The sequence below is a fragment of the Oenanthe melanoleuca genome, chromosome Z (genome assembly GCF_029582105.1).
Source record: "Oenanthe melanoleuca isolate GR-GAL-2019-014 chromosome Z, OMel1.0, whole genome shotgun sequence".
NCBI classification, from domain to species: Eukaryota; Metazoa; Chordata; class Aves; order Passeriformes; family Muscicapidae; genus Oenanthe; species Oenanthe melanoleuca.
This window is the reverse complement of record NC_079362.1, coordinates 12,366,920-12,388,349: the sequence shown is the minus strand read 5'-3', so window position 1 is coordinate 12,388,349 and position 21,430 is coordinate 12,366,920. Positions and strand designations below refer to the sequence as shown.

The 21,430-nt window shown below is 36.9% G+C and overlaps 1 protein-coding gene across 8 annotated transcripts in view; it reads left to right on the top strand.

The window, feature by feature from the left end:
- The window catches only part of ST8SIA4 (ST8 alpha-N-acetyl-neuraminide alpha-2,8-sialyltransferase 4), a 91,966-nt gene that overhangs the window by 31,253 nt on the left and 39,283 nt on the right, over positions 1-21,430 (top strand). The window contains exon 5 of one of the 8 annotated variants that reach the window (XM_056514835.1): positions 15,671-20,479. The exons of the other annotated variants lie outside the window; for them this stretch is intronic. Within the exon in view, the coding sequence (XP_056370810.1) occupies positions 15,671-15,953 (283 nt within the window). The 3' untranslated portion in view covers positions 15,954-20,479. Of the gene's footprint in view, positions 1-15,670; positions 20,480-21,430 lie in introns of those variants that run through there. 8 annotated transcript variants of the gene reach the window in all.

The following is a 21,430-nucleotide window of genomic DNA, read 5'->3' as shown; positions in this document are numbered from 1 at the left end:
TGCTTTTCCAAATGGAGTCATCCAGTAGGAAACTGGATATTTTGATCTATTAGTCACTCAGCACCAGTATCACTGAAACTGCTTCACATTAGATTCCTTCCCAACTTTTGGGTACAGAACAACTGTGTGAACATCCTGTGGGATTTGCCTCTGCTCTGCTTATTTCCTCCTTGAGCCTGTCTGTGAAAGAGGAGTATTATCCTGCATTAAACACAGCAGAACTCCCACTGAAATCTCTGAGTTTTGCCTATGTGAGGAGTATGCTGTGCCTATTTATGGTTGCTTCTCAGTACAGGGTCCTTTTCTCTTTATTAGTGAAAGCAAACAGCTCTTCTTTGGATATAGTGACCTTTTGCACAACTTAACCACATCTTCAGAGTTCTTTACTCTGGGAATTACAGGGAAAATACTTTCAGAAACTGAAACATGCAGAAATTAATTCTCCAGCAGCTCTGTGCTGAGAAGCAGTAACTGTGAGTAATCTATATTGCTAAAACTTCTGTTTATTTTCTTTCTGCTAACAGACTCCCTTTTCAGTTTACTGCTAAAATATATTTATTAAAAATATATGATTTGGAATACATGGATGCGTAAATCCACTCAGGAAAAAAATTACTGTTGTGCTAAAAATAGAATTCTAAATATAAGATGACCATGTTGTCTTTTACATTATGTATATAAATATTCAAAATACTGGGAAAAAAAATTTACACTAGCTACTTTTCAGTGGAGTACAAGCCTGGTTTTTACACATGTGAATGTTAAAAATAAGAGTTTTACCTTATAGGACCCTTGTGCCCTAGCATCCTTGGAGCTGGCTTTTTTTGACTTATGCAAACAAATGGTAAGCCAGTTAGTTTGAATTTTAGGTACCTAATCTATTCTGTGAAGTTGTTCATTTAATCCCAATATCCTGTCCTGAGCAGGAAGTGATGTTCCTGTTCTTGCAGTGGAGACACTCCAGGATTGACTTTTCGGTCTAGCAGCTACTTGCCAGAGCTGCAGCACTTCTGCATCTCCTAAGGACATGCCCTGATCTAGTTTAAAGTTTCACAGGATGAGCTTTTATTTCCTTTGCACAAGGAAATTTCCTTTCCCCTATTTTATCACATTTCTGAAAGATTTAGCAAGGTCTATGAAGGGATATCTCACTTTTTGAGAGAGAGCTTTCATTGGAGGCAAGCACAAATGAAGTAGAGAACTTAAAATCAGAACTGACAGTGCTGCTGACAGAACTACTTTTGTGTATTTTTCACTCCCTGGTACATTCTGCCATTTTGTTCCTTATCAGCAATTTTTATATACCTAACACTTGTAAAACTTACTCTTCCTGGGTTGAATTTCAGGTTTCAAGTAGTGGAGAGCAGCAGAATTAGTCATAAGAAAAAAGAGGAATGAAATTTTCCATTTTCAAATTTAGGTTATCTACCATGAGCAGCAGCACTCTAACTAATACTAATAACTTTTAGAAGCTAAGCAGGGAATACATAACACATAGTTTATTCATACAGTGTATCTGCAAATTTATATTTATTTGAAAAAAATTTTGGTACTTAATATTTTTCAATTTTAGGTTTTTGGTTGTTTTGGGGTTTTTTTTTTTCAGTTTCTTTTCTCTTACATAAAACCTGTGTTTCTGAAAATCATAAAAATATGTTGTAACTCCCATTTGATCATTTCATACACCTGTAAAAAAAAAACCAAAACTGTAGCTGTGCAATTGAGAAGCAAACTAGAAACATTTTTTGTAGTCTGTTGTTGATGAACCAGTAATAGGACTGGAATCCACAGAGAGTGGTGTAGGCCTTATAGTATTAATAGAATTGAGAGTAACTTCTCTTGGGATTTTTTTTTTTACACATGAGATGAATTATCTGTTGATTCTGGCTGCAACATGTATCCATGAGAATATTGTTAGGTTTCCTTCCTTTTATTTTTAAAGTGAAGTTTCCAAGATAAGACAATAATAAAAATTCTGCTACTTTTTGTTTTGATTGTAATGCCTTCCAAAAGTTTTTAAAGATGTGTGTATTTAGTTTTGATCTTACTGAGCTTCTGTGATGAGGAGAAGTTATCTTAAGCATCCAGCCAGCAACAGATTTCTTCAAAGGCTTAATTAAATACTGAGGTAATGTGGAAATAAGCAAACAAAGCTATAGCTATATGCACTATATGATTTGGCCTTTTGCTTTGGTCAATTCAGATCATTAGGCTGTTAACATGAATACTGCTTCAGAGAAGTAATACCCTGGCACAAATGTAAACAGTGGCGTCAGAAGGAAGGACCAGTTTGGCTTAGTGCCTTCTGTAGCTCTGCTTTTTAATCCATGTGAGTTCCTTTGAGAATGTTTTAATGGATTTGTTTGAAGTCTCTGAGTTTTTGTTGGCATACAAGGAGAGATTTAAGTGTTTCAGATCAGAAGCACTGAGAAGCATCTGGGGATATTTTGTCTGGATTTACCAAGTGCTAACACTAATGGCTACTACCTTCTTCTGAACATGTGTGCCAAAATGTAGATGCTGTGTGTTGTATTTGTGGGTAAAAAGTTGTAAGTAACACACCACTGTTTTGGCTGTGCCTGAATGGGACTTGCACAGCCTCAAAACTTCCTTTTACCAAAGGAAATGCCATGCCATCCACCATCATGCTCAGCGAGCGATACAACTCTGGTAGCAGAAGAAGAAGGTGGGAGGTGACTCTTTCTCCTGGTAAGCTGTCTTTATCTTGATCCCTGACTTTATTTGGTTTGTACTTGTTTACTTTACTTTATTCTTCTGTTCTCTTCCCCACCCCACTGAGGCATGGGGAGGGGCGTGACAGCATCTGGGCAGAGTCAAGCCCCCCTGTGAGGGAAGGAATTTGTTTATTTGGTACATGAGCCATGTGTAGGCTTTTCAGAAGCTAAGGGAAGCCTGTTACCTTGTTTCAGTTTACATCAAAGAATTCGTGAGAAAAAGGGAGAGCACTGCACTCTTTCAGAGCCTTGGGAAGGTTAGGTCAGTGCTGACATGCCTTGTGTTGATGTTTTAAGAGCAGAACTTGTTTTCTTTGAATATAACTGATTCATCAGGTGCTAAATCTGAATTCTTCTCCTTTGCTGTTGGAAGGCACGCTGTAGTTGAGGTACATGCTAGTAGTGCATGTGTTTTGGATGGAATGAGATTTGAAATCTCTCACTGGTGCTCATTTCCTTCCCATTCTAGACTGAAGTCTCTGTCCCACTCCATTCTGTCTTGTGGGTCTCTTTCAGCAGAAGTTGCTCCTGTGAATCCTGGTTTTAGGCGTCATGCTTACCCTTATCCTTGTCCTCAGTTGTAGGCATGAGGACGTATCTATAAATGTGTGGAAGGCTAGTGCTGTTTGGATTTACTCTAACTGTATTGAAGACCTTTTCTGAGCTCTGTCCTTCTGTCTTTAGTACATGAATTAATAGGCCATAGGAAAAATTAGGAAAATAATAGCTACTTCTATAACATGTAAAAAAAATTACTTTCGTTTCAAACTTTTTAAAAGCAATATTTCTGTATAGAAGTATTATAGTTCCTGTACCTCATGGAAAGCGGAAACAGCTTGTGGATGTTTTCTAGTCTGTATTTAGTGGACTTGCATTTTTGTATCGTATCTTTAGTGAAAGAAAATGGACTTTGCAAAAGTTATTGCTAGAACTTGCTTTTTCGTTTCACATTTATTTGTACTTTATTGTGTACCTCTGGGATACAGGGGACTTTCCAAAGAAAATGATTAATCATTTTCTTTTGCAAGAAAAGAAGACTTGTAAAAGAATCTGAGATAGGACCTTATTGCAAATTGTGCGCCCCTGGTTTCAGAACATTGTGGAGGCTCACCAGGTGGGGGTTTTTGTTTCTTTTTTTTTTTTTTTTTTTTTCATTTCAGTGTAAGTGTGGGCACACTTACTAGCAGAACTGGCAGAGGGGAAGTAAGTGGGTGTTTTGCAGTCATATTGAAACCAGCAGGTGGCACAGCTTATGCTTGTATCAAATTATTTAGCCTTAGATGAAATGTATCATACAGATGGCCTAGCAGAGCAGTAGAAAGATTCTTCTGTGGCATGAACTTTACAGGTGAGGCCTTTTTCACCTTAGTCTATAGTGGACAGAGTGTTGAAATGCAATAGGAAAAAGGCAGTTTACAGAACATAGCTCTCAATGACAAGGTTTAGAAAATAATTGCAGTGTTAAGTTTTATCTTCCTTTGCAGAGCTAGCAGTCATTTTAAAAATCATTGAAGAGAAATCATGATGTCTGATAAAAACAATGTCAAGGAGAGAGAAGCCTTCCCTCCATGCTGCAATGTGTTCTCCTCTCTAAAAGGGATCCACTGGAAGCTGTGTTGGATGTTTCGCCCTGGTTGCCCTGGGAGCACAGATGTGAGCTGTGCTGTGGAAAAATAAGCGCCAAGCAGATAGGGCAGCTCAGCCTGCTGCAGGAGTCTTGCTGAATGCTGGTGCTGGAAACAAAATGTAAGCTTGACCCCGGATCACCGGTGGCAATTGGGATTTCTGCTGCCTGCAAGGGTTTTGTTGAGGGTTTCCAAAGAGGAATTGAGTTGTAGTTTGTGGGTTTCCCTCAGGGATCTTTCACGGTGGGAGCAAATCCAGAGGGGTGATGCTTGCTGGCTCTGTAGTCTTTTATAAAATGAACTGGATGAATTCAGGAGAGAGAGAACAGGTTTGAGAGGATATGGGTAGAGGAAGATTTAGTTTATGCATTTGTCAATGTCAACTCTCTAGTGTTGTTAGTAGCAAACATATTTTCCAAATGAATCTGTTAAAAGAGCAGGAGGCATCTCACCAGCAAGGATAATACGTAAAAACTGGTGAAGAGCACAAAATTATGCCTCTTGTCTCCATGTGTTAATTCATGAGATTACTAAGCCGTCGTTGCTCTTTTGGTATGATGATCATTCTCTGAAGCAATGGTGAAAGACAAGAGGAAATCTGTCTTTCGGTTTTGTTTTCAAATTCTATAAACTTGTTCATAATTTGCAAAGCAAGTTCTGGGCATAGGTTATCTGGGGAATATGCCAATGTGTAAACATTTCTATAGCATTGATAGCTTGAAGTTGAATAGCTTGAATTCAGTGTGAAGATTGCACTTCAAATGACTGTTAGTTACATGTTTGATGATAACTTAGTAAAGCCACTGACAATATATGAACATAGCATTATAAGCAGCAGTAAGACAGCTCAGATTTTGTTTAAAGGCTTTAATCCATAAAGTGAGAATTATTTCCTTTTAAAATAATTTTAAATGTGTTTACACAACTTTTTTTCCTTTTTTAAAATTTTACTTTGTTTTAATCTTTCAGTGTATGAAGTAGGTATATGATTTGGTTCAGGTTTCCTTTTTTTTCTTTATTTGATATATAACAGTGAGTAATAAAGTGAAAAATAGTAGATAGCTACCAACTATATGCCTCTATTAATGCAGTGCAGATTTAAACTGCATGAAACCTACATAAAGAAGAATAAAGCAAGTTGTACAATGCAGAGGACACTTTTTTAAATACCAGCCTATAATGGCAAAGTCTTTTGTCATTTTCTCTATGCTCCTCTCATACATAGTCAAAAGAGAAGATGATACAGAAAGCTGTCACATTGGAAAGCAAACTAATTACAGAAAATATTTGTAGAGTAAAAATATCCATTAATGTTCTTACTTGAAAATGACAGAAATTTCTCTTGGGAAGTTATTGCTTGTAAAATCAGTAGTGGGATCTGCAGCCTTACACATAGGTGTCCTGTATTTGTTTCTAATGGATTGTAGAAGTGACTCAAAACAGCTTTTGTCCTTAGTGTATTGCATGTCCTTGTGAAACCAGTTGATGGGTTTGGCAGAACTCCACTCACATTCCATTGCTCTTTAATGGGCATTTTGGTTGGCATTGTTTGCAATGAACTAAAATTTAATAGGATGTGAACAGTGAGCATTCATTCTTCAAAGAAACTGGTCCTTTGGTGTGTGGACTCCTCTGCATTGTTCAAGTGTGCTTTTCATATTTAATGAATTTTGTAAGGCAGTCTGCCACTGTGAGTTAGTTCCACACTAAGTTGTGGTGCAGCAAATTTTTTCTGTTCAAACACATTCTTGAACACATGCTTGCGCATGTTTCAGCAAATGCTTTTAACTGGTCAAAGGTTTTGTGTAATCTTGATCCTAAGGAATAACTTCTGCCTCCTTCATTTACTGAAGTAGTATACTTTTATTTCTGTGAAGCCTGTCTCTGTTGGTTGGTTAATTCAATGAGAACCATGGGATTTATGATGATGTCTCACTTTCGAGACCAATTTAAGAGAGGACACACTGTAATGGGTAGTCTCCTCTAAAGAGTTTCAACAACACCCTGCACTAGTAAAAAATGAATACTAATAGCGGAAAGTGAAAAAAAACCCAACAATTTACTAACAACAAAATGCCTGCAAGGACATGGAAGAAAAATGCCAAAATGTCAGTCCACCCCACACTCATAGAGGAATGAAAACCCAAAAATGTGTGAAAAACTGGGAAAATGTTGTAGAAATAACCCCTTCCCAACACACAGTTAAGATAGCACCAGCTTTCTCTCTAAGGGAAGTGGAGCTTCCATGGCAGAGTTCCAGCAGGAGGCAAGAACCTGGTGGCTCTCTGGCGTCGACCTCCTCTCCACAGCAGTCATGGAAGGCAAAAAGCCTGTTCTGGAGCCTCTTGGTGTGCTTTCTCTCCCTTGTCTCCCTGAGGATTGCTGCTGGAACAGGGCAGCCCTGCTCCTAGCAGTCCCACTCTGTTCTCAGCCCTGCAGCTGTTGAGTTCGTCTCAAGGCAGATGAAAGATTTCTACTACAGCTTCTCCAAGCCAAGGAAGGGAAAAGCTTTTAGCCTTGGCCAACAAAACCAAGTTAGCCAAGCAGAACCTCGTGTCACAGAGCCGTAGAGCACCTGGGCAAGGAGCCTTTGAAAATGTCCACCAGAAACCCCAAAACTTCCCCCCTCCCCAGCCCTCCACACACCCATCCTGTAAAGATACAGCAACCATTTTTGGGCAAAAAGCAGAGGATCATGGAATAGACTATCATCCTAAATCACTCCAAGACAGATAGTAAAATCAATAGCTTTCATATCTGATTAATCTGCTCTTGTTTGTTGCACTGATCAAATTTAAGGTCCTGTAATGCTTATTTTCTGTAAAAATCTCTAAATAGGAGACCTCAGTTTGTTTTGATTAAATCAAAAGAGATGAGATTTTCTTCTATGTAGTTATATAAAACTCCAATACACTTCACATATACATATATATATAAGTATCTTCAGGAACTTCAAAATGTCTAACAAGTAGCATAGCACTGAGCATGTTGTTTTACTGTATCCAGACCTGATGTTAGGCATTACTGACTTCAGCTGTAAAGGGCAGTTAGGGACAAGTTGAAAGAAATTTAGAACTGTTTATAGTCCAGTGAGCAAAGAGCATCCTGAACATATTCTCAAGTTTACAGGCAATGCTTTTCAAGATTAGTTTCAGTATCAGTGCCATTAATTAAAGCCTTTCAAACTCATCCTGGGATTGTCTTTCTAAATTTTGCCCTGTTTCAGGGACACGTAAATAATATTCCATAGCAGGGACAAAGAAAACCCAAGTTGACTCCTTCTACAAGCAATTGACTCTAAAGCATACTTGCATTTGTAGCCCTACTTACAATAGAGTTGTTTTCTTTTGCCTACATTTATAACTGCTTTTTAGGATTGGACCCAGAATGGAAATTCAACACAACTTTTCCTACCAAGCTTTTTCTTTTTTAGGGTAGATTTAATAGGTGAAGTAAGTTTTAGGAAATGTCTTTCAAGAATGTAGTTCTGTGGAATGGATATTCTAGGCAACAGATAAATTATTCCAAAGTAACAAAGGCAGAATTTAGCAATTTGAATGGGCCCTTCCATTATTGTCTTCCTAATTCCCTACTATGTATAGTGGACACTGATTTTATTCTTATTCTTCATAGATTAGATTTTTCTTCCAAACTTGGCTGTATTTACATTGTTTTGAAAGGAGAGAAAATTAGGTAGATAGGATTTTTTTCTGCTATAGAAATATATTAATTGGCTATTAGCATAAGAGCAGATATTCACTCAGTAGGAAAGACTAGATCTAATGGTGAAAGCTAGAATTAGGGCAAGTTATTAATTTTAATTACGCCTCTCTAGTAATGTTCTGTTCAAATTACAAGCTGTTGTAATGTTGCTGTTAGGAAATGCTGGAGCTTTTCTCTACAGTAAATATTTGGGGATTTTTTTACCTGACACTTTTTCCTACTTCCAAGCTTATTTCTTCCACGTTTACATAAGTTTCTGTGCGTGGAATAGTGGTAGGTAATCTTATTTTACTGAATAGAAAATTTAGTTTTTAAAACCAATAAAGTATTGTTGTGCCATGTTCAGTCTGATTATGAATCATCCCTCTGCTTCATTGCTTCTGTTTAATCCAATCTAATACCAGTACCCTTTCTAGAAAAGAAAATGAGTAATACTCACAACCTATATGAGAGGAAAAAAAAGCCATTGACTCCTTCTGAAACCATTTGCAGCCCTATTTATTTAAAATATAATTGAATTCTTTCATTCTTTTAATCTACTTCTATTAGCGTTTTCGTAGAATTGGGCTTTCCAGAATGACAATCCCACACAACTTTTCTGACCAAGGTTATTTCTTTTGTAGCTGCACTTTATAGTTATAGACATGGGTAAATAGTTTATCTTCTGAGATCTGCAGAAAGAATGAAACAGAGGAGAAAGGAGGACTATAAAATTATGGCAAATAGTTGCTCAGATTCAGTATTCAACTTGATGGTTCTATTTCTTCCTAATTTATCAGATACTTTCTCTTTTGTGTTTTACTTGCTGCTGTATGTTGCTACATTGTATTTCACTTAGATTGGACTGTTTATGTACCATCTAAAAACATCTCCTATCTGACATTTCAAATCCTCATACAGTCAAATGCATGCTTCTTGATCATCATTTTTACATCTACTAGTCACATTGTTCAAATGTTCTCCAACATTTTTAAGGTTTTATCTTAGTCCTTAATATCTACATATTTTTAAATGGTTCCATGAAACAAGATAAAAATATAAAAAATAATAGTCATCTTAACTGTTGGAATTGTAAAGGAAAAAAATAGCCCAGAAATGCTAACCGTTTTCAACAAATGTACAACAAAAAATTTGATGCAGGTTCAGTCTGTATTAATCAAAACCAGATTGATTTGAAATTATGCACTGGCATATTGACTTCTATTTTATAATTGTGAAGGTAGTTCATTATTTATAACATCTGTGTGGGGAGTGAAAGAAAAATTGTTGTAATCTTGTTGTTTTAATCCTGGTGGATTCTAATTTATGGCTACACATTGATTTTAAAAAATTTTAGAAAATGCTTTTTGAGTGAGTAGGATTTCTTGACCTGAAAGAAACATAAAAATGTCTTCATATGTATATGAACTGGAATTATATGCTCACAGCCCAGAAAGCCAGTTGTATCCTGTATCTCAATGAGCATGGCCAGGAAGTTGAGGGAGTTCATTCTGCTGAGTTTTACTCTGCTGAGACCTCACCTGGAGTCTTGCATCTGGCTCTGGAGTCTTCAGTAGAAAGAAGACAGCGGGTACAGAGCAGAGACACAGAAGTGATCAGAGGACCTGAGCATCTCCTCTGAAGAAGGGCAGAGAGAACTAGGCTTGCTAAACCTGGAGAAGAGAATGCTCCAGGGAGACCTTGTTGTGATCCTCCAGTACCTCAAGGAAGCCTACAAGAAAGCTGGAGAGGGAGAGACTTTTTACCTGTTCTCTCCAAGACAGGACAAAGGGCAGTGGTTTTGAGCTCGAAGAAGATAGGTTTGGGTTAGACGGAAGGCAGAAATATTTTATCATGAGAGTGCTGAGACACTGGAACAAGTTTTTCAGGGAGGTTGCAGATGTCCCATCCCTGGAATTGCTGAAGACCAGGTTGGATGGAGCTTTGAGCAACCTGGTCTAGTGTAATATATCCATTCTCAGAACAGAGGGAGAAAACGAACTGATCTTTAAAGGTTGCTCCCATCTGAATCAGTTCTGTGATTCTTTATTTTACAGAATTCTGTATTTTCTCCATTATCTGTACAATAGGCATATGTTATTGTCCAGATATGTCACAGAAATAAGACAGGCATGGAACACCTCACTGGAAGATCTATCTCTTTCCATCATATTTCAGTAAGGAGCTGAGATGTCAGAAAGGAAAAACTTACTCCAGAAGTTTCTCTCTTGACATTTTAAGTCTGTAAAATGTTCTCTAGGTCTGTCTCAATGCACCTTTGCTATGTCTCTGTGTGCATATCTAGTGCAGCTGTTATCTCAAATTTTTTGTAGATGACTTATTCTAAAATTAGCTGTGTTTCACTTTTGAAAATGGTTTTCTGCATGAGCAACGCTTTTTAGCAGAGGCTTGTACTGTGCTAGTGTCAGTTGATGACTTCTGTGACTCCTGAAGCAAGGGTAGATGCTTCACTCTCTATGCAGTAGAAGACTAACAATATTTACTGGCAAAGATTCAGGTCTCTTTTTCATGTAAATGGATTCCTGAATTCATAGATAAATTTTTAAATATATTGATGAATATTCTTTGCCAGTTTCACTAGAAACATATTGTGTTGTAGGGTGATGTATCACAGGTCACATTTCTAACTAATAAAGAGGCAGATCAGATCAGGACAGAATCCTGATGGAGTTTCAGCTCTTCATAAAGAGCATTATTCCTTTTAATGAAAGAGGGTTTTTTATGTATGCTCTTTGAAAATACTATACTCTGTAAACTTTCATGTAGACGTTGTGCAAACACTCAGCAGTGCTTTTGTGCTGGCTGTCACATTTTCTGTGTTGTTATTCACACTTTAATTCTTTCACACTTTAGATTGCTTGTGCAGCATTCTGTGCAAAGCATAGCTCAGTAAGAAAAAGACAAATAGTGCATTTTTAATTAAAACATCCACATAAATTGAGAGGGTAAGTTGAAGGCTTGTTCCTATCATCCTATCATTGGTGTGATTAATCCCACTGAAGACAAGGAGGCACAAGAAAATGATTTGTTCTTTGCATTTAAGGAAGATATTTGCCTTAACACTTTCTTTAGAAAACAGATGTTGGGTCCAAGGACATAGAAATGGCTATTTAAGAGATCTCTTTCTAGCCTTCAGTCTTACGAGTGCCAGGTGCCAACATAGAAGCATAGAAGAAAAGCTAGAAACAGAGGAAATACTACCCTGTGATATATGCTCCCATTGCCAGCAGCTTAAGCAAACCTTTCAGAAGGAACTTCATAAGCACCACTTGGTTTGTGAACATTGACAAGTTGTGGGTGTTTTAGTCAGTTGGCAAATGGCATCGAAAACATCCTATTGCCATGAATTCCCAGTTCAGTGTTGTATTGTGTAAAAAAATACTTCCATCTGTTTATTTCAGACCTACTAATAAATTACTTTACTGAGTCCATAGCTTTTAATGTTACAGTGCTTATGTTAAAGTAGAAGTTAAATTCCTATCTGCTGCCTTAACTACTTCATCATTTTGGAGTGTTTTGCTGTCTCTGCACCTAGTTGTCTCTTTTCCAAGCTACTCTATTCTCTCCTCATACAGAAGTTACTTTATTCTTCTAATAGCACATGTTGCTTTACTCTGTGTCTTGTCCTGTTCTGAAGTATTTTTTGAGGAAGTATATTCAAGACAATATACAATCTCTAGCTTCTCACACAGACACTCTTGAGTAATACTGAGAGTTCTGTCATCTTTCAAAAAATTTTTCCCCTACCTTCCTATTAATGTTATCTCAAATACCATATATGATTTTTCAAAAAGCTCTTTTTAAAAATATTCTGTCAGTAAAAGGAACAGATTTTCAGTGACAGCCAGGTGTGTTGAGTAGGTTTGCTTGGAGATCAGCTTGGACATGTCAAGCAAAAGAACTTGATATGTAATCTTTTGAGCTATTCAGAGTTTAAAACATACATGTTTCTTCAGATTCAGCCTATCCAGAGCAAGGAATTCAAAATCTGTTGAAGTATATATTCAGATTTTGGATCTATTTATGCTATGACATCTTATGGAATTTGTAGATAAGACAAATAAAAATGCTAAGTACACTAAATTATCTAGTATTTGAATGTAACCCATCATATCCGATTTTCTTTGTCTGAGACAACACTTCACTCTGAGTACAGCCATGGGAAAGCACATCTTGTATTTTAATTTAGTCAGAAGTCATCTATTCCACAGTAGCAGGATAAACAATTGTCATTTGAATTTCCCAGTATTTGTATAATGTAATGATGATTGGCATCAATTGTTGCATATATTAGTTGTTGTAATAGAATCTTCTCAGATCATTTTCCTGTTAACTATTTTTAAGACAGATGTCTATGGTTTTATATGTTTATTTTAATTTAATTTTTGTCAATGGCTGCAAGAAGTCATTATCAGGAAGCAATGTGCTATTCAATTGACATTCCTCTGGCAGTCATGCTGATAGTAGAACATTTCATTTTCAGAAATATGAGGATATCTTGCTAGATATAGGTGAAAGTCTGGTAGATTTGACTGTATATTTAACTATAGGTGATATTTTGATCTGGTACCTGTTCAGTATTTTTAAAGGCCAAAATATTGAGGATCCAAACTCAAAGACAAATGTAAGTGTCAAAGTAAACTTTTAACAGTGCTTATGGTAGTAAATAATTTATTTATCTCATATTCACCAGGGCAGACTTCCACTTGTTTCATTGCTTTTTTAAAATGTAGACATAGTTTCCCACTCAAGCACTTTGGGCCCCTAAAGCAGAAAAGATAGTTGCCAACTGAAGCAAGCTAAACAGTGAGCTGCAAATGTAGTTGGGCTGGAGCACAAGCCAGCCAGCAATGGCTGAGGAACCCTGCCTAGAGAAGGAGACTGGACTGACATCTCTCAGAGATTGGCCAGAGGTCTGGTGACATTCCTACCAATAGGAATAATTCTTGTATTAGTCATTATTACTGAGATGTTTAGGTTTTGTACCAATTCCTCAATTAAAAATAAATTCTTACATATTTTTATAGTTTTTTGCATTATTTTAGTAGAGACAAAGAAGGATCTTTGACGAAAAATACTTTTTTGCATACAGAATTTTAAAATGCATTTTATTTATGGTGTGGAACTGCATATTAGAACTAGGTTTCATTATGGTATTAACAATAAAAAGGAAGGAAAAAGCATATATGTTTAAAGCATCAGAAAGTACTAGAATAATGTTGGCACAACCAAACCATTATTGACAATATTTCATTCCTGTACTAGCAGAAATATCAAAAATCTCTTTATTTTCATTTTTTAATGTAAAATACAGTGGAACATGCTTGAGATCATTGTTCAGATTTTAAAATCATGTGAAATCTCTTTGAAACATGTATGCTCTATAAAAAGAAAGTATTCTAGAAGAGAGATCTGTATTGGACTGTGTAAAAGAGGTCTCAGATGTGAGGCCGTGGATCACTACCTAATATGTCTGAAGTGCATAAGAAGTTTTGAAGGCAAAGATACTCAGATTTGGGATGAGGAGCTGAGGTAAAAATAGACAGAATTATAGTAGGAGTAAGGCCATTGTTACAGGAACCAGTACCTGCTCAAATACCTCTTCTTTTCATGGAAGAGGCATTTTTAGCAGTCCCCTGCTATCAGCAGGGTGACCCTTACTCTTATAGTGTATTGTGGGGTGTTTTAGTTACCTGTTGCAAACATGATATTTATTAATGGCAATTTTATAAAAAGCAGTGCATGGACATAAGTACTGACTTGACTTTCCTTTCATTGCAGACTGTCTAACATACTCTCTATTTGTGCTGGTTTTCACTTACCGCTAGAAATTACTTAAAACTTTTGAGCCTAATTTGAAATTCATTGTATCTTGCTAGTGTCTTTACTATGTTACCATCAGCCATATATTTTAAAGTAATTTAAAGTGAGATCTCTTTGAATTCAAGGTACTCAACCTCAAGTCACAGAAATTATAGAATTAAAGAGTGTTTATGCATTGGCACATTCACTGATCTTCATTAAATTCAGCCTTCAGGGCTCACAAAGGAGTTGTTTTAGCATGAAGCATCAAGAAAATGAATGCTTGTAGTGGTGCACTCATGGCCAGTTATAGACTTCATAGTGATGACTATTTTCTAACATGGTGAGATTCATTCAGTCCTGTCAGTTAAGCTGATTCCTTATCAAGCTTGAAAATCAGGAATTGGTCGTGGGTGAAGATCTAGAAATTAGTTATGAGAAACAAGACAGATTCTCATTCAGTTCTATAGTAAGTAACGTATATTGCTTCCTTCATGATATAAACTTAGTTAAACAGAAAATTAGTGCATCTCAGAAAAGCAGATCGGGAGAGTATTTTATGCTTTAAACTAAAGCTATAATAAAGCTCCAGAAACTAAAATCAGGTACAAAGATGCTTATTGGTTAAAGCATCTACAACATCAGTTGGCCCTAATCAGCCTTAACTGAGCTTGAGATTAAAATAGCTACCTGAGTGACTGAAAAGTTGACACGTATCTTTCAGAACAAAAATCACAAAGACCACTTGAGATTTATGTCACCACTTGACAATTCTATTCATTCAAGCAGATGTTGGGAGCCAGAAGTGTGCAGAGATAAATGATCTTTTGGAATTATCAGCCTAGAGCACTGAGTGCCTCCAACTGTTTCATGTGTTGAATGCCTTTTTTTAAAATTTATTTGAAGTATAATTGATCTCAAGTTACAATTTTTTATGGTAATTACATCAAGTACTATATTTTCAATATACATAGAGAGAGTTTGGATATTTTTCAGTTTTAAGAAATACCAAATACTTAAACTTCTGTTTTGTGTAATACCTGAATATAACAGGAGAAGATATGCTTTTGTACTCTTAAATTGTAAGAGTCTTCATTGCATTTTATTCCTTCATTACTTACTTATTTCTGGATGGAAATGCTTAAGTAAGATGTAGTGTCTTTTTCAAATATTTACCTGTTTACTAATTTAATTTTCTGCCATAAGCATCCTATTCCTGGAAAGGTGAAATTCAGCTGGAATGATAGCAGTGGTACCCTGTAGAACCAGATGCATCTGTTTTGACTGCTATTTGGCTAGAAAAGCTCATGTAGATGGATGACTGCATGAGATTACAGTACCAACTTCTCAAGAGACAGCTACCAGTTTTTAAAAAAATTAAGCAATTGGCTTTTAATCTGTTCTACTGTATCTGTGATACGGAGTGCTAAAAGTGGATACCACAACAGGTCAGATTTTTTAGAAAGAGACTCTTTCCTGATCTGGCTGAGGAGGTTAACTACAGTCTTCTAGCTTCTGCAGACATAATGTTGTGTCAGAATTAAAGCCTGAACTAAATTCCTTAGTTGGCCAGGGTTTTTCCAGCACTGTGCTAAATAACATCTCCCTTAACCTCTTATAGGAGGAGTAAAGATGCACCAGAACAGTGTCATTATGATCTCAGTTTAGAGACAAGGAGACTCTCACCTTATCGTAGTATAAAATGAATGCACAGTAGATAAGTTCACAGGATTTATTCACATGAAGTTACATGAATTTCTTAATGCACTTTTTCTTTCTTTGCAGCTATTGGCTGACAAACAAGGTCCACATTAAACGACCCAGCACTGGTCTCCTCATGTATACACTTGCCACCAGATTTTGTGATGAAATTCACCTGTACGGATTTTGGCCATTCCCAAAGGATTTACATGGAAAACCAGTCAAGTATCACTATTATGATGGTCTGAAGTATCGGTACTTTTCTAATGCCAGTCCTCATAGGATGCCATTAGAGTTTAAAACATTGTATGTGTTACATAATAGAGGAGCACTTAAATTAACAACAGGGAAATGCATACAGCAATAAAGCACATGTATAGTACAATAAATACAGAATACACACCTCATCATAAAGATGTTGTGGAGTGGCAATGGGACCACTGTGGGGATTTGTTTCAATACCCATTAAGTCATTGGAAAAAGCTATTATATCAGAAGTACATAACCAGCTATTATATCTGTAAAGTGCTATATAATTAAGCTATCTTGACTGCAAAGATTCAAGTAAGTGCCACTTTCACTAAGAACAAAGCTTGAATGTATACTCACTAGTGTTTACAGAATGCAGTGACACATTCATCATGAATTAAAGAAGAAAAAGAGCCTGCCAATTTGCAACTGTGATCAGACAGCCCACATAGGAATACCTAGTGGATGGAATATTTACTTGAATAAATAAATTAGGCTTTGGCGGAAAATATCATGATGGATTTGAGTAGAGAAAGTGAAGTCTGTAGGGTCAAGCAAATTAGTAAATGCCTTCAGTCAGAGAACTGTTTCTGATATTGTATAATAACCTCAGCTTTGGTTGCTGTTTTTCATATTGACATTAGTTGCGTTTTGTTGCTTTTAAGTTTTTGGAGCCTTACAAGATTTCAAGGATGTTATGAGTTTTTATCTTATGGAATTGTCTTCAGGAAAAAAGGTTTGTAAGTGTGGGAGGGTGGAGGGAAACATCAATATTTTATCAAATGTTATTGTGTTGTATCCTGCTGTCACACAATCCTTAACATACCAATTGTTTTTCAACTACTGTCATCAGTACTCATTACATGAAACCATGCAGATACAATTTTGATCTGACTTAAAGAGAAGTTTTTCTCTCCTGTACAGATTTGAATACATACAAGAGAGTGCCCTTGTTTTTGGTGCCAATGATTACTTTAATACACAAATTTTCCTTATCTTGGAGAAACTTGGTGTGGATTTATGTTTCTTTGGTGCTTAAGGGAACATATTCTTTGTTATTTATATTTTTTAAGCATCTCAGATCAAAGCCTCTTTACTGACTTTGCATATAGAATTCTTCAGGAAAAATCTGTAGGAATAAACAAATTACTTCATGCATTCAAATATATATGTATATATGTATATATGTATATATATATATATATATATATATATATATATATATATATACATATATATATACAGTTGTATTCTTGGTAGAAAGGAAGAGTCTAAAGAAACTCAGGTGACTGTGCAACTAAGGGGTAAAAAAAAACCTAGCCAATTAATAGAAAAAAATGCAGACCATACAGTTCTTTTAAACTTCTAATGCTGTTAAATGATCTCTTTATTTAATATACCTCTTTTGTATCATCTAGGTGTTCTGATGTGTAATGGACTGAAATAATGCAGCACTGCATTATCTCACAGTTGATTTTTTTTTATCATCAGACTTGTTTATCCAAAAAAACCCAAGAGTTCTTTAGCTTCCTTCTTTCCGAAAAAAAAAAGAGAATGAGCATAGGAGAGAGTGGAGTGTCAGTACAGCATACATTAAAGGAAAACTTGTCATCCCATGATATATTTTAGTGCTAAAGGGGCACATAAATCGGTTACATCATGGTTTCATATCTTTCCTGCTATGCTCAGCTAAGGAGTATGCATGTAAATATAATATATGGGTATTTTCTTGTTATGATTTCAGAGCTACATTCAGTCCTGGTCTCAGAATATTATATTCAGTCTATCTACTAAATGTTGAATTAGTTTGAGCAATTTCATATGTAGCACCATTCTCACAAACATTTACTAGCTCTTTATTACCCATTTTCTCCTTTTAAGTTCATGTATTTCATCATACATGATTGTATGATTGATCATCATACATGATGCAGATTTGCTAGCTAAATCACTGTCTTGAAGCCAAATATTACAGGAAGTAGAGTCAGTTTTGTTACATGTGAGGCATAGTAACATCTTTCCTTATTCACCAGACTCTCCTACCTAGGACAGTTTACTTTGGCCACATGCTAATGTGCCATAAGCGGTCCAAAGATGAATCTGACTGAAATCAAGGCATCACGAGGAACTAAACAGCCGTGCAGACTGGAATGTGTTTAATTTGTTTGTTGATAAACCAGAGGGTGCTATTTGTTCACTATGTACACCTTCATTTTAATGCAAGGTTATTTCTTCAATGAAGGATGAGCATCCTCCTGTTCTTGCTGTTAGGGTTTTGCTACTGTTGATCTTTTAAAGCATATTTCATACACATTGACAAAACTGCTATTGAAATAAGTAATTCACAGACTGCCAGTCTCTCAGAAGCTCAGAAAAACATCTGCTCAACTCTGTCTTCTGGGAATGTCTTTTCTTCTCCCTAGTGTCAGGCCATCAACAAACAGCATGCTGAAGTAATCTAAAATGCTACCTGACACATGATTTTGTTCACCTGTGGAAGGTTTGAATATGCCTATTGATTATGTTTCTTACAGCAAAGTCAATAGGGATTTTCTTATTCCTTGGCAGTAAAAAAAATACTTTTGCAAATGAATAAATGAAAAGAATATCATGTAAATAGAAAGACAGGTGAGAGAATTTGCCTTTAAAAGTCAGAAGACAAACTTTGGCCAAGGTCTTGTTTTTACTTACTTCAAAACCAAGCATGAATTTGATTTTCTTCATCTTAGGTTAACTTCAGGACATAAGCCGTGGAGTCTAGATTTTTTTATCCTATCACTAAACTTCTCTTGGCTTGGTTTGGCTCAAGACATTGACAGCAGCACCTTCTTCAAAGACAAGAGAGTTTTCCCATACCTCCTCAAAACTGGGCCTTAACCTCATCTTCTGCAGGCTTTCTACCTTCAGTACTGTATCCTTGGACACCATGAGCCATAGGCTCAGGGCACTCTGCTGTCATCCACACTCATCCTTCTCACGGCATTCTCCCCTCACACCAGCACCTAGGTGTGCCTCCCTACCAAAACCATGGGACTCCACACCTCTTCTCTCACCTGCCTCACTTTATCCTGAGCTGAGGTGTGATGTAGTGAGAGGTGGGTCTCAAACTATTCTCTGAGGCAAGTAGCAGTTTGTAGTCTTTGACTGTGTCAGTTTTCACAAGCACTAGGAGTGAAAAAAAAGACCTGTGTCCATGTGAAGGCCAAAGATTCTGGGAGGCTCCCAGGTGTGTGGTTTGTTTTGCTGCAAATTGTTTTGATATGGTTTGTGACCATCAGTTACTGTTTGGTCTAAGGTGACCTGAGGTGAGACATGCCCAGGACTGTCCCTATTGTTTGCACTCTACAGCTGGGAAGAAGTAGCAATGGACTCATTGCAGACACCCTTCTTACATTTCCCTTATACCTCCTGGGCCTCTTGGAGCATTTCTGTTAAGGCACTCCGGGACTTAAACAAAAAAACAGATTACTTCCACTGTGTGACTTTTTCCCTAGTGGTGACCCAGGGCACTGCAGCAAAATCTTAACTGCTGTATAAGGACTTTAAGGTAGAACAGATTTAACTTTGTAGGCCTTCTCTGGTTAGCAGTCAACAGATTAAGCCTATGTATCTGCCTTGGGTGATTTCTGTTGTTTATCTACATTCACACCTCTGCTGCCCACAATACAGAGCAGATAATCAATTTATAATTACCACTTTTATAATGCAATACTATCAACAACTAGTAGAAAGTAGTAGGATAAAAAGAAAGATCCTGAATGTTGTAATGTTATCTGCCCTGGTGAGGAACAACTGAAATGCCAGTCAGTTGTGTTCAGAGTGCTCCTCAAATTTATCCTCTCATCAGCTGTATCAATTGCCTGCTGTACTTCCTAAATGTACATTAAAAATAAGAACTGGAAACTAAATCAAGACAGCAGAACATGTATATTTTTCCAGAGCTTATGGCAGCTTTGCATTAAACAACTTGATTTCATTCAGATAAATCAATTGTAAATTTCTTATTAAGGCACATATTAATGTTTCTGTGACAGTCTTTCATATAAATAATAGATAAATGTTTGATTGTTAACTTTTCAGCTTGGGGACAGTTCTCTTCCAGCTCTGAGCCACTCTCCAGATATACGATCTACTGAACCTTTCAAATCTGAGTCTGACATGTAATAACAACTGTATCATTCTTTTGTTAAACAATACGAGCACATTGCTTGAGGTCAGTACTTTTTCTGAAATTGACTGCAATTTGAAGAAAAACAAGTGCCGATTTAGTACCTGTTTTTAGTGGTTGATCTAGCAAAGTGCTAAGCACTCTTTGCGCTGACTTTCCTGGGAGAGACACGTTCAGGATTTAGACATGATCTAGGTTAGCATATTTCAGGATGGAAGTCTGAAATTGCACATTATTTATTTTTAAGAGCACTGTTACTTTGTGTAGGGAAAGCACAATTGTTATAAATGTCGATAAAGGGGAGTACTATTGCTACTGAGTGTATGTCATACAATTTCTGTGGTTTAAAGTATTGATGCATATTCTCTCAGAATTGACATGTTTGAAAAGGTTAGTATGATTTCAAGTACAGCTATGGGGATTGTTTTTTATTTGTATAACTGAAAAATAAAAATTTCCTTTCATGTTTTCTGCTATATTCTGTTCCATAGTCCTTTGTAACACAGTTATGGTAATTTTATCAATCTTCTGCTAATTGTAAGAATCTGTGGAAGAGGTGTGTCTGCTCCTTTAACGTGTCTAATTGTCTTCTCAACACAAAAGGGGATGTTAAGAAAAGGAGGAAGCCAAAAAAAGGAACAGAAAGACACGAACTTGTAACAAGGGAGGCAGAGATGAGAACCAAAATTCATGAGTCACACAAAATGGTAGAGTATAGGATTTTTTATTCCAGTGTGATTTTCTGATCAAGAACTTTGTCAAATGGGATACTAAGGAGAGGGAGTGGAAGCAAAGTATGTGGGAGACCCAAACCTGACAGGCAAATAATAATAGAGATGAGAAGAAGTCAGCTTCATCAGTCACACTGAACAGCTATCAAGGAACTGTGGGCAAATGGTACTTTATGACTGAAAAGGATGCAGTCCTGGGGGTCCGCAATGTTGGAGGGGAGTTGATGGGTTCTTTGCAAGTGGGGCAATATTCAGGGGAGGAAGAGAAGAGGAATAGACAGAAAAGGGGCCGGTTGCATGTAAACTATGGCAGGTCAGTATGCTTGTCTGGCAGATTCCTAAGGCTGATTGTCCCAGTCTATCTCAAGTCCATTAAATATTCTCTTACCTTCTTCTCTGTGTAATCTCTATGTCTTTCCTATGTGTGTGCATGCTAGAAGGACTCAGTGCCATAGTGGGGGACTGTTGTGAGAAGATTGGGTGCCAGCTGCTGGAGTGTTGACGAGGGATGCAGATGCCCCTGGCCTGTGGTGTTAGCTGCTGGAGCGAGTAGTGGGGGTCTCAGTCACTCTCTACAACTACTGAAATGAAGGGCTTTATGCGAGGAGGGGGTTGCAATGAGTATTAGGGGAGATTTCTTCACTGAAAAGGTAGTTAAGCATTCGAGCAGCCTGCCTAGGGAAGTGGGGGAGTTGG